The sequence below is a fragment of the Vipera berus genome (genome assembly GCF_964194415.1).
Source record: "Vipera berus genome assembly, chromosome: 12".
NCBI classification, from domain to species: Eukaryota; Metazoa; Chordata; class Lepidosauria; order Squamata; family Viperidae; genus Vipera; species Vipera berus.
Window position 1 is genome coordinate 3,815,215 of NC_138215.1, and position 13,707 is coordinate 3,828,921.

General features: G+C 45.6%; 1 protein-coding gene across 2 annotated transcripts; it reads right to left on the reverse strand.

The window, feature by feature from the left end:
- Nucleotides 1-1,463: 1,463 nt before the first annotated feature.
- On the reverse strand, nt 1,464-11,671 carry LOC308673622 (cathepsin L2-like). 2 transcript variants are annotated; one of them, XM_081337462.1, is made up of 8 exons: nt 11,643-11,671; nt 10,202-10,339; nt 8,834-8,959; nt 7,096-7,254; nt 5,838-6,062; nt 5,130-5,298; nt 2,737-2,833; nt 1,464-1,706 (listed from the first exon to the last, which is right to left on the reverse strand). In XM_081337462.1, exons 2-8 carry the CDS (start codon nt 10,328-10,330, stop codon nt 1,610-1,612), a joined length of 1,002 nt encoding a protein of 333 aa, XP_081193588.1. In that variant the 5' UTR covers nt 10,331-10,339; nt 11,643-11,671; the 3' UTR covers nt 1,464-1,609. The 2 variants fall into 2 exon arrangements, with proteins under 2 accessions (XP_081193588.1, XP_081193587.1); XM_081337461.1 differs by having other exon boundaries at nt 11,504-11,645.
- Between the last annotated feature and the right edge of the window lie 2,036 nt (nt 11,672-13,707).

Consider the following 13,707-nt stretch of genomic DNA (forward strand, 5'->3'; position numbering starts at 1 on the left):
ATCTCGCTAACAGGCAGCAATCTTGTTGACTGACTCTCCAGGAAGCGCTTTTATCCATCCTTAACCAACGTTTAAATCAAGTGTCCAACCGGACTATGAAATAATATGCGCCCATTGGCAAATCGTTCTTGGGTGTTTCAAAAGCGACCATGTAATTTGGGTTTCCCCCCCCCAACAAAATGATTTACAGCAGTGGCCAAAATTGTGGAAACCTTTTGGGGAAAGTGTACAGTAGAGATGCCACCTTTGGTTAAGTTTCCACCCATTTTTCTTCTGATTTCTTTATAACTGTAGCCTTGTTCGCTTAATAATACTATTTGGCATCGCTTTCTGGGCAACAGGTCGACTCTTTGCACCATTATTTTAATTTTATTACGTTTTTCAAGCTCACTAAGTGAACACCAAAAAAAACCAACCGACTTGATGGTGATCACGTAATACACTGACAAATGTCGTCCTCTCGGCTTCAATACAATGACATCAATAACTGGATCCTACTGCGATTTGATTGGCTCATTGCCCAAACAAGATGACACTCGATTGGCTCTCTAAAACATTACCATTTCGTGATAATCACTTCAAAAGTTTAGAACAGGGGTGTCCAGTCTTGGCAACATTAAGATGTGTGAAGTCCTGTTCTATACCTTTGAGTGATATCATGAAATTGTGGGAAGTCAGCCCCCCACACGCACACACAGAGGGAAATATTTTGGAGGATATTAAAAAGGCAGAATATTATATTTCCCCGAAGGAGAGCGGGCCCAGGTTTTCTTAATAGCCCCAGACACAAACTCAGCAGGCCAGCTCTGCAGAAATGCAGCTTTGATAATCCCACTGAGAAAGTCTGAGGCCCCATTCATGAGCAAATACTGACTGCATAAATCCACTCAAGAGAGGATCTTTCGAAATCCCTTGGAGCAAAATTGATAGCAAAACTGATAGGATTAGAACCAGCATCCCCTCATTCAAAAAAATACAATATAAGAAGTAAACCATCAGCCACAGCCCCCAGGGAAGCAGGACATGACCGTTAGGACATAATAGGATTAACCCAGTACCATCAGGGCACACTGAACCCCAGGTCAAAGTTCATGCCACAGGAACAGGAACAACTCCAAAGACAAAAGCCCAAGAAGGTATAAAAACCCGCCACTCCCAGCACCATGTGGTCAGCCACCCCAAAAGCACGCTGCTATTACTGAAGTTTCTGGCAGCTCAATAGACAAAAACTTCTTTCTTAAAGCAGTCTCCATTTTGTTTATTCCCGCCTTGGACTGCACCCTGATGAAGATTTTTCTTTGAACATAATGATATACCTTCAAACACTTATATGTTTTTAACAGCCTAGAAGCCTCAAACATTCTGAATTCCCTCAGGAAACGTGCCAGCATTTATACCACCGTGGTGCCCATTCAACTCACATACACCGTAAAACAGTTCAAGTGCCAGGCTACATAGCATTGCGTAAAAGCATTTATTGGCTTTAGCATTTGTGTGTGTGTGTGTGTGTGTGTGTTTATATTTATATTTATATTTCTGGCTCTCCAGAAGCTTCCAGTGCCGCAGTTAGCTTTTTTGGTCCTGCTTCTCAAATGGTACACTTGGCTGGTTATGGAATGGGGTAGGAAGCCATGTTGGTGATGCCACATTGATTGGATCCTTGTTCCAAGAGCATGTATCCGTTGTCCCCCCAAAAGTGAGACCAACTGTGAAGGGAAGCATGCAAGAGATTTATTTATTTCAAAACCATGTAGGGCAGGGCCTGTTGGGAACTGGGCCACGCAAGCAGCGGATGAGCACATGAAACATTTATGTGTGCATGCACGGGAACTAGGTTGCATGTGCGAAACCATTCCCCACCTTGCTGCTTCTGCTGCCGGTTCACGCGGCTAGAAAGGTTGGGGACTGCTGGAGTAGGGAATCATGCTGGCTGTGGAATTCTGGGAGTTGTAGTCCATGTGTCTTCAAGTGGCCAAGACTGAGACACTCTGGAATGGAATGGAATGGAATGGAATGGAATGGAATGGAATAGAATGGAGTGGAGTGGAGTGGAGTGGAGTGGAGTGGAGTGGAGTGGAGTGGAGTGGAGTGGAGTGGAGTGGAATGGAATGGAAAGGAGTGGAGTGGAATAGAATAGAATAGAATAGAATAGAATAGAATAGAATAGAATAGAATAGAATAGAATAGAATAGAATAGAATAGAATAGAATAGAATAGAATAGAATAGAATAGAATAGAATAGCAGAGTTGGAAGGGACCTTGAAGATCATCTAGCCCAACCCCCTGCTCAGGTAGCAAACCCTATACCATCTGAGACAAATGATTCTCCAATCTCTTCTTAAAAACTTCCAGTGTTGGAGCACCCACAACTCCTGGAGGCAAGTTGTTCCACTTGTTAATTGTTCTCACTTTCAGGAAATTTCTCCAGGTTGCTTGATTAGTTTCCATCTGTTGCTTCTTGTCAGGTGCTTTGGGGAATAGCTTGACTCCCTCTTCTTTGGGGCAGCCCCTGAGATACTGGAAGGCTGCTATCATGTCCCCCCTGGTCCTTCTCTTCATTAAACTAGAGAGACCCAATTCTGGAAACTGTTCTTTATATGTTTTAGCCTCCAGTCCCCTGATCATCTTTGTTGCTCTTCTCTGCCCTCTTTCTAGTCGCCAAGATTGTGACACTCAGGAATAGTAGAAGTTGCCCTTTAGTTACCCTCCTGCCAGCATCCCCTTCTCTTCACTCACCTGTTCTTCACAATCCAGTACTTGGTGCTGTTATATCCAACCACCAGCATAGCATGAGTCAAGTGGGGGTCTCCAAGCCAGGGGTTTTTGAAGATACCTAGAGAAAGAGGAGGAGAAATTGTTCGGTAAAGTGAAAGCTCCGTGCTTCTTTGCCAGATCATCCGGATTTTGAAATAATAGGAAACGCTTGTAGCTCGGCATTTTAGATTTTGGCTGTGGTTTGTTTCTCCAGGCTTCTTTTAATATAACTATTGAACGTTTCATTAGCAAACTAGGTAACACCATCACCAGGAGCTGCAGGCATTTCCTATTATTTTGAAATGATACGGGCGTCAACTTACTGAGGCCTGATATTCCACCAAAGGAGCAGTTAACATGGATCTAGATCAGGGGTAGGCAACCTTGGCTCTTTCATGATTCGTGAACTTCAACTCCCAGAATTCCTGAGCCAGCCGGGAGAATTCGAAGTGCCAATCAACAACAGAACCAATCAGCTGCTCGGAATTCAACTGTAGCTCCAGACAATTGAGCACAGAGTCAAAACGAGACGCTTCTGAGCTAAGGAGGGTCGTAGAATTAAATTATGCTGCTGGTGTTACCGAGTTTGGGAATAAAACATTCAGGAATCATATTGAAACAAGCTTGGAGAACAAACCACAGCCAAGGTCATCTGGATTCCCAAAAGGACAGCCAGGAACATCACTCCGTCCTCGAATTTTGCTCTTTTTAATGGGACCACCTCTTCTGCAAAACAGGCAGGCCGGAAGAAGCTTTTACCTAGAGCCATTCAGATCTTTTCCAAGTAAAGATGTGTCTTCCTACCTGGAATAATATACCATCTCCACACTCAAGCTGAGGGCTGCCCCTCCATGGAGTTGGGTATCATGGTGAAAAAAGTACAGTTCTACATTTGAGCAAGAAAAACCAAATGCACAGGTACAGTGTAGATCAGTGGTGGCAAACCTATGACACGCATGCCAGAGGCGGCACTCAGAACCCTCTCTGTTGCCACATGCACCACCATCAAGCCACCACCACCACCCGGAGCAGGAGCCCCGCCCAGCACAAAGGAGACGAAACGGCCAACTAGCAAGCTCGAGTAGACCATAGTCAATTGGTGGACTGGAAGAGAGGGAGAAGCATTTTACATGCGTGCATGGGGCCACGAGCACGCACACACTGCAAAAGGGGCAAGGCTAGTGCCTGCGTGATACTCATTAGCCCTGCCCTGTCATTGTGTGGTGCAGTGCCTTGTATCTGCATCCCATGGCGCGGCGGTGGCCATTTTTGCACCTTGCAGCACTATGGCCCATTTTTGCACCCCCGGGTTTTGCATGCCAGAGGTGGTACTCAGAGGTGCTTCTTTGCCCCCCCCCAAAGCCACTACAATGCTGATGTGACCCTGCCACTTTGCAATAAATAAGTGGGTTTGGGGTTGTGGTTTGGGCACTTGGTCTCTAAAAGGTTCGCCATCACTGGTGCAGGGGGTACCTTGCTCAATAGCAGTAACTGTGAGAGGGATGTCAGAGTCCTAGTGGACAATCCCTTAAAATGAGCCAGCAGTGTGCTGCAGCTGCCAAAAAAGCCAACACGGTGCTAAGCTGCATTAACAGAGGGATGGAATCAAGTTCACATGAAGTGTTCATACAACTTTACAAGGCCTTGGTAAGGCCACATTTGGAATCCTGCATCCAGTTTTGGTCGCCACAATGTAAACAAGATGTTGAGAGTCTAGAAAGAATCCAGAGAAGAACAACAAAGATGATCAGGGGGCTGGAGGCTAAAACATATAAGGAACGGTTGCTGGAATTGGGTATGTCTAGTTTAATGAAGAGAAGGACCAGGGGTGACATGATAGCAGTCTTCCAATATCTCAAGGGCTGCCACAAAGAGGAGGGAGTCAAGCTATTCTCCAAAGCACCTGAAAGCAGGACAAGAAGCAACGGATGGAAACTAATCAAGGAGAGAAGCAACCTAGAACTAAGGAGAAACTTCCTGACAGTGAGAACAATTAACCAGTGGAACAACCTGCCTCCAGAAGCGGTGAATGCTTCCACACTGGAAGTTTTTAAGAAGAGCCGGGACAGCCATTTGTCTGAAATGGTACAGGATTTCCTGCCTGAGCAAGAGGTTGCTCTAGAAGACCTCCAAAGTCCCTTCCAACTCTGTTATTCCATTCCATTCCATTCCATTCCATTCCATTCCATTCCATTCCATTCCATTCTATTCTATTCTATTCTATTCTATTCTATTCTATTCTATTCTATTCTATCCTATCCTATCCTATTCTATTCTATTCTATTATTCTATTCTATTCTTCCAATCAAGCTGATCATAGGAACATTCAAAGTTCAAATGCAAGGGGCCCCTTTCTTATTCCACAGGAACCTTACCTGACTTGTAAAAATGAAACTCTGAACTCCGGGCATCCACTCCGACAGAAATTGGGCCAACGGCGGCCACTGCCTGCAGAAGGCCCTTTTCGTCTCCTGGCAAGATGACTCCTATTGTGGAACACTTAGTAACAGAATTCTCAGCTTCATAGCGACAACTATAATCGTCCTGAAGAAAAATAAAAGAGTAATCATAGTTAGACCCAAAAAATAGGGTTTCCTGCCTGAGCAGGGGGTTGGACTAGAAGACCACCAAGGTCCCTTCCAACTATTCTATTCTGTTCTATTCTATTCTATCTTATCCTCAATTGCTATTCTATTCCATTCCGTATTCTATTCTTTTCTGTTCTGTTCTGTTCTACTCTGTTCTGTTCTGTTTTGTTCTGTTCTGTTCTGTTCTATTCTGTTCTGTTCTGTTCTGTTCTATTCTATATTCTATTCTGTTCTGTTCTGTTCTATTCTATTCTACTCTACTGTACTCTACTGTATTCTACTCTACTCTATTCTATTCTATTCTATTCTATTCTATTCTATTCTATTCTATTCTATTCTATTCTACTCTACTCTACTCTACTCTACTCTACTCTACTCTACTCTACTCTACTCTACTCTACTCTACTCTACTCTACTCTACTCTATTCCACAGCACTCTATTCAACCCAACCCAACTATAGTTTGAAGAATGCACAGGAACACACAGAGAATTACCATTCCATCATATGGGTAGCTTTTCTCTGAGTTGATCCCTCCTTCCTTCTGCACATAGGTAAAAGCATCTGGCATAAGTCCACCCATGCACCCGTGATTCCCCTGTTCGCTGGAACAGTCGATAAGATTTTGTTCGCTCAGCGAGACCAGCTTCTCCGTCTTCTTGAAATGCATGCCTTCCAGAGCGCCGGTGGCACTGAAGGACCAGCAGGAGCCACAATCGCCCTGGGTAAAAAAAGAAAGCTGCAGTGATTCACCAAGCAAGGGAAAACTCGACATATGTCCCTTTAGCAAGTTACTTGTTTTCAGTTCTTGGTAGTAGGCAGCTGGGCAAAATATAAGTTACAACAGAAAAGAATATTTTGTAGCTCAGGGTTGAACTGTGGGGTCCTTGCTGCTCTCTAAGCCTAGTTGGGTTCTTGGAGATGTTTCATTACCTAGCTAGGTAACATCATCAGTGCTAGAGTGGGGATTGCAGGAGGGAGGGAGGGAGGGGAGGATGGAGGGAGGGAGGGTGGAGGAGGAGGAGGAGGACTGTGGAGTCTTGGTGCTCTCTGAGCCTGGCTGTTTTTTGCAGACATTTCATGACCCAATTAGGGAACATCATCAGTGCTAGAGTGGAGATTGCAGGGATGATGATGATGATGAGGAGGAGGAGGAGGAGGAGGAGGAGGAAAAAGGAATAAGCCTGTGGAGTGTTGGTGCTCTCTGAGCTTGGCTGTTTTTTGCAGACATTTCATGACCCAACTAGGGATTGCAGGGAGGATGATGATGATGATGATGAGGAGGAGGAGGAGGAGGAGGAGAAGGAGGAGGAGGAGGACTGTGGAGTCCTTAGTACTCTCTGAGCTTGGCTGTTTTTTGCAAACATCTCATTACCCAACTAGGTAATATCATCAGTGCTAGAAGGGAATGTGGGGTTTGTTCTCTCTTGATATACATGAGCTGTGACAAAATTGGAGCTTCAAAAATGCAGTTAAAGGAGGAAAGAATTTAGCTTTGTCTGCAAGATTTCACAAGTCCACTAAATTCTGACTTGAACTGCAAATGGGCAGATCATACCCCCTCTCCTTTTCCTTAAAAGCCCCTCTGCATCTGTCCTCCGTTCCTGGCTGGTCTCACACACACACACACACACACACACACACACACACACACAGAGAGAGAGAGAGAGAGAGAGAGAGAGAGAGAGAGAGAGAGAGAGAGAGAGAGAAGCACACAAACACATACACACACACAGAGGCTCTTCAGCACCCACCTGATCTTTGACTTCAGTCACGGCACCTTTGGCTCGCCAGTCCACCCCAGTTGGAATCTGCAGGTCTTTGGAGGATTGGAAGGTGACCACGTCCTTTCGAGTTGCATGATCCACGTCAGGAAGCAAACATTTCAGCTTCTGGTTAATCTCTTCATGAGTCTGAGGGTTGCAAAGAATATGAAGATCAAACATCAGTTACTGGAGGCAGTCTGGCCTAGTGGTTAAGGCACTGGGCCAGAAAGAAGAAAACTGTCAGTTCTAGTCCCGCCTTAAGCATGAAAACCAACTTGAAGACTTTGGGCCAATCACCAGTAGACAGTGAGTTCCAGTCCCACCTTAGCTATGAAAGTCAGCTGGGTGACCTTGGGCCAATCACTAGGAGACAGTGAGTTCTAGTTCCATATTAGGTATGAAAGCCAGCTGGGTGACTTTGGGCCAATCACCAGGAGACAGTGAGTTCCAGTCCCACCTTAGCTATGAAAGTCAGCTGGGTGACCTTGGGCCAATCACTAGGAGACAGTGAGTTCTAGTTCCATATTAGGTATGAAAGCCAGCTTGGTGACTTTGGGCCAATCACCAGGAGACAGTAGGTTCTAGTTCCATATTAGGCATGAAAGCCAGCTGGGTGAATTTGGGTCAATCACTAGGAGACTGGGAGTTCTAGTCCCACCTTAGGCATAGGGGGAGGGCATTCTCTGTGAGTGCGCCCGCCCTTTGGAACGAACTGCCGATGGAGCTTTCGACTGCCCCCGACCTTCGCTCATTTCGCCAGGACTTAAAAACCTGGTTGTTCGAATTGTCTGGCCTGGACTGAGGGATTTTAAATTTTAAAGTATTTTAATTAAATCATATTAAATTAATTTTAAAATTTTAATTTTATTGTTATTATGAATCGTGGGCTTGTACTAATTTAATTCCATTTTATTCTCTTTTTGTACTGTTTTAACTGCCCTGTGAACCGCCCTGAGTCCTTTGGGAATAAGGTAAAAAGGTAAAGGTTCCCCCGCACATGCGTGCTAGTCGTTTCCGACTCTAGGGGCCGGTGCTCATCTCCGTTTCAAAGCCGAAGAGCCAGCGCTTGTCCGAGGACGTCTCCGTGGTCATGTGGCCGGCATGACTAGACGCCAAAGGCGCACAGAACGCTGTTACCTTCCCACCGGAGTGGTCCCTATTTTTCTACTTGCATTTTTACGTGCTTTCGAACTGCTAGGTTGGCAGAAGCTGGGATGAGTAACAGGCGCTCACTCTGTTACACGGCACTCGGGATTCGACCCGCCAAACTGCCGACCTTCTGATCGACAAGCTCAGTGTCCTAACCCACTGAGCCACCGCGTCTCTCCTTTGGGAATAGGGCGGTATATAAATTAAACTAATAAATAAATAAATAATAAATAAATGCCAGCTGAGTGACTTTGGGCCAATCACCAGGAGACTATGAGTTCTAGTCCCGCCTTAGGCATCAAAGTCTGCTGGGTGACTTTCGGTCAGTCCGTCTCCCTCAGCACAACCCGCCTCACAAGGTTGTTGTTGGGAAAATGGGAGGAGAAATTTATCCTGGGGACGTTCACCACCTTAAATTATTTGCAAATAAGGGGGGATGACGGGATGATAATCAATTAATTGAATTAATGAATTGCCCAGAGTCATTGACTTGAGATGGCGGGAGTGCGGGGGGACGACAGCAAACAAACATCTATGTCTTATTGAATAAATAAAACTAGCATTGATCCACACATACCAAGTCACCAAAGTGATTCATCCCGAGCTTGTAGGTGTGTTTTCCCCGGTCAGCCTGGCTGTTATGCTCTTGGATCATCTTCAGATTATCCTCCCAAACAGCTCTCCGAAAGGATTCTTCCCCCTGCTGGGAAGCCAACATTAAGACGGTCAACACCCAGTGACACCTAGCAGGCCTAGAATGAGGGTTCCTCCCTTCCACAAATTTGCAGGTGACACTAAGGAATAGCCCACAGCCCAGAAGACAAGGATCCAAAAAGATCTTGACCAACTTGAACCATGGGCCCTGTCCAACAAAATGAGTTTCAATGGGGAGAAAAGCTAAGGTTTACACTTAGGCGGGGAAAAACATAGGTACAAGCGCCGATTAGGCGAGACCTGGCTGAAAAACAGCAACTGTGAGAGGGTCCTTGGAATCCTAGTGGACGATCACTTGACCATGAGTCAGCCATGTGCAGAGCAGCCCCCAAAGCTAATACAATCCTGGCTTGTATAAACAGAGGCATAGAATCAAGATCACGCAAAGTGTCAGTACCGCTTTATAAGTAAGACCACACCTGGAATACTGCAGCCAATTTTGGTCACCATATCACAGAAAAAGATGTTGAGACTTTGGAAAAAATTCAGAGAATTGCAACTAAGGTGATCAGGGGTCTGGAGACTAAAACGTATGAAGAACGTTTGAAGGATTTGGGTTTGGCCAGTCTAGAGAAAAGAAAGATTTGGGGAGACATGACAGCAGCGTTCCAGTATTTGAGGGATCACCACAAAGAAGAGGAGGGGGTCAACTTATTTTTCCAGAGCACCAGAAGGCAAGACAAGAAACAATGGTTGGAAACATCTGTGCAGATTCTCAGTCCTCCAGGTCACAGTTGTCCCAAAGAAGCTTTTTCACAACAGAGATGGACTTCCTTGTTTTTCTTTGAAGACATTTCGCTTCTCCTCCAGGAAGCTTGGGAGCTGAAGAAGCTTCTTGGAGGAGAAGTGAAACGCCTTCAGAGAAGAACAAGGAAGTCCAACTGCCTCCTGAAAAAGCATCTTTGAGACAATGGATGGAAACCAGTCAAGGAGAGAAGCAACCTGGAATTAAGGAGAAACTTCCCAACGGTGAAGACAATTCACCCGTGGAACAGCTTGCCTCCAGAAGTTGTGTGTGCTCCATCACCGGAAGCTTTTAGGAAAGGACCTGTCTGAAATGGTAGAGCATCTCCTGCTTGAGCAGGGGGCTGGACTAGGAGACCTCCAAGGTCCCTTCCAGCTCTGTTATTCTGTAATTCTATTCTCCAAAGCACCAGAAGACAGGACAAGAAACGATAGATGGAAACTAATTAAGGAGAGATTGATTTGAGTTCCAGTGGGGCAAACTCACCAGGGCGTATTCCTTACTGTGAGTGGCTTTCCACTCTCTCCATGTCCCCTCCAGGGTCGGATCCAGAGCTGTGGACAAGGTCCTCAGGGCCACCAAATAGGCCAAGGCTAGCAGCCAGGTGGACAACATTGTCTTTCTCTAGGAGAAGGAAGAGCATTGAAGAACTCAAAGAACAGTAACGATGGGACATGCAGGCTAGCAGTTGCAGGTCAGCAAGAAATAGTTGGCTACAGTGTCCCCATCCCTGACTTTGAAGGATAAGACAATTCTATATAAACGACTGCCAATACATACACGGACCAGATGAGAACCCTGGAAATATTTGGAGAGTCTAGTCCAGGGGTAGGCAACCTCGGCTCTTTTATGACTCATGGACTTCAACTCCCAGAATTGCCTACCCCTGGTCAAGTCTAATTGGACTCTAATTGGAATTGGGTATGTCCAGTTTAATGAAGAGAAGGACATGATAGCAGTCTTCCAATATTTGAGGGGCTACCACAAAGAAAAGGGGGTCAAGATATTCTCCAAAGTGCCTGAAGGCAGGACAAGAAGCAACGGATGGAAAGTAATCGAGGAGAGAAGCAACCCGGAACTAAGGAGAAACTTCCTGACAGTGAGAACAATTAACCAGTGGAACAACTTGCCTCCAGAAGTTGTGGATGCTCCACCACTGGAAGTTTTAAAGAAGAGATTGTACAACCATTTGTCTGAAATGGTATAAGGTTTCCCACCTAAACAAGGGGTTGGACTAGAAGACCTCCAAGGTCTTGTTCTGTTCTGTTCTGTTCTACTCTATTCTATTCTACTCTACTCTATTTCAATCCAGTAAATTATTCTATTGCTATTACATTCCATATCCTATCCTATCCTATCCTATCCTATCCTATCCTATCCTACCCCATTCTATTCTATTCTATTCTATTCTATTCTATTCTATTCTATTCTATTCTATTCTATTCTATTCTATTCTATTCTATTCCATTCCATTCCATTCCATTCCATTCCATTCCATTCTACTCTATTGCAGTCCAGTATATTATTCTATTGCTATTGCATTCCATATCCTATCCTATCCCATTCCATTCCATTCCATTCCATTCTATTCTATTCTATTCTATTCTATTCTATTCTATTCTATTCTATTCTATTCTATTCTATTCTATTCTATTCTATTCTATTCTATTCCATTCCATTCCATTCCATTCCATTCCATTCCATTCCAATTCCTACTGGAGAAATAAAGCGTGGCTTTTTTGTAAGAACTACACAGAGGGGACTTTAGCAAGAAAACGGAGACCTCACCTCAAGCAGGGCTGTCCTACGGAAGGCAAAGAGGCAGTTGTGAAACCAAAAGGCAGGCAGCCCTTTTATACCAAGGCACGCAGCCCAAAAATTCACACCTCCCACCGCATTTAACTGACTCCTTCAAGGAAATTGCTACCTGATCTCTCGATATCTTCAGACAGCAACATTTTTCGCTTAAATAAGATAATCCTTTTTTAAAATCTCTCTCTCTTTGTCTTCTTATGCTGGGGAAAGGGACCCTCTACCACTGCATGAAGGCCACTGATCAAACTGCTGATCTGATTTGTATCTCCTGTTTCTGGAAAGTTCCCTGGCTTTCTGTGGTTGCAACAGTTTTAATGGGCAAAGAAGATAAATGTTTGATTTCTATCTAGCTTCTCTGTCTTATCTTGCTCCTTCCAAGAAACGCATTCTTCTCCATCCTGCCTTTCCCCCCCCCAAGCAGGAGATTCAAAATCAACTCGTTGTGACTAACTCTGTGTGTGGGGGGGATATGTGAATTGTGGGTCCATCTTTATCTGTGCAACTGTCACATTGAGTTCTTCCACCTTGAGAACCATTCATTAATGCTTGTGCTAAAACGGTTATGATTTGATATTTATTTTCCAGATGTGGACTCTACATGCAATTTCGCAGCCCCCCACAATGCACGACCACCATTGCACCCAAAATGTATGTTGCTAAGTGAGACATTGGTTGTTTTGGCTCCATTTGATAGCCTTTCTTGCCACATCACAGCTGCAGTTGTTAAATGAATAACATGGTTGTAAAGTGAAATTGGTTTCCCCCTCTTAACTTTGTCGCAAAAGTTGAGCACGTGACCCTGGGACGTTGCAACCATCACAAATATGAACCAGTTGCCCATCACACGGATTTTGATCGTGACACCACCCACTGCAACCATCATAAATGTGAGTCAGCTGTTGAGCATCCAAATGTAAATCATGTGACCATGGGGATGCTGAAACGGCCATAAGTGTGAAAGATGACAATTACTCACTTTTTGCAGTGCTGCTTCAACTCCAGGCACTAAGTTTTAACTCGAGGACTACCTATAGAGGTTTGGTAAACTTCGGGGCGGTGTACAGGGCAGTTAAAACATAGCATACAAAGTTAAAAATAAATTAAATTAAGTTTAGCCCCAACCAAGTAAATCAAATTCTAAAATTTAAAATCCCAATCCCTCAGTCCAGGCCAGCAAGCTCAAATAACCAGGTTTTCAGGTCACGGCAAAAAGAGCGAAGGTTGGGAGCCATCCGGAGCTCAACAGGGAGCTCATTCCAGAGGGCAGGCACGCCCACAGAGAATGCTCTTCCCCTGGGGGCCACCAGCTGGCACTCCCTGGCCGACAGCACCCTGAGGAGGCCCTCTCTGTGGGAGCGCACAGGACGATGGGAAGTTGACGCCGGCAGAAGGTGCTCCCGTAAATAATCTGGACCCATGTCAGTTAGGGCTTTGTAGGTCATCACCAGCACCTTGAATCTCACCCGGAGGGCAACTGGGAGCCAATGCAGCTCGCGGAGCAGAGGTGTTACATGGGAGTATTGGGAGACCCCCATCACAACTCGCACAGCCGCATTCTGCACCAGTTGGAGCCTCCGAGTGGTCCTCAAGGGCAGCCCCATGTAAAGAGCATTGCAGTAGTCTATTCGAGAGGTCACGAGCGCATGAGTGACTGTACGTAGGGCATCTCGGTCCAAAAAGGGCCACAACTGGCGCACCAGACGAACCTGGGCAAAAGCCCCCCTGGTCACAGCTCCTTTATGATCTTCCAAACTGAGCTGTGAGTCAAGGAGGACACCCAAGTTGCGAGCCCTATCTACAGGGGGTAACACCTCACCCCCCATAGTTAAAGATGGAATAGGCTGGATTACCCGAGATGCCGGTATGTACAGCCACTCGGTCTTGTCGGGATTAAGTCGAAGCCTGTTCCTCCCCATCCAGACCCTAACCGCCTCCAGGCAATGGGACATCACGTCGAGGGCATCACTGGGTTGATTTGGGGTGGAGATAAAAAGCTGGGTATCATCAGCATACTGATGATACCCCATCCCAAAACCATGAATGATCTCACCCAGCGGCTTCATATAGATGTTGAACAGGAGGGGCGAGAGGACCGACCCCTGAGGGACTCCACAAACGAGAGGCCTCGAGGCCGACCTCTGCCCTCCTTCCAACACCGACTGCGAACGACCCAGGAG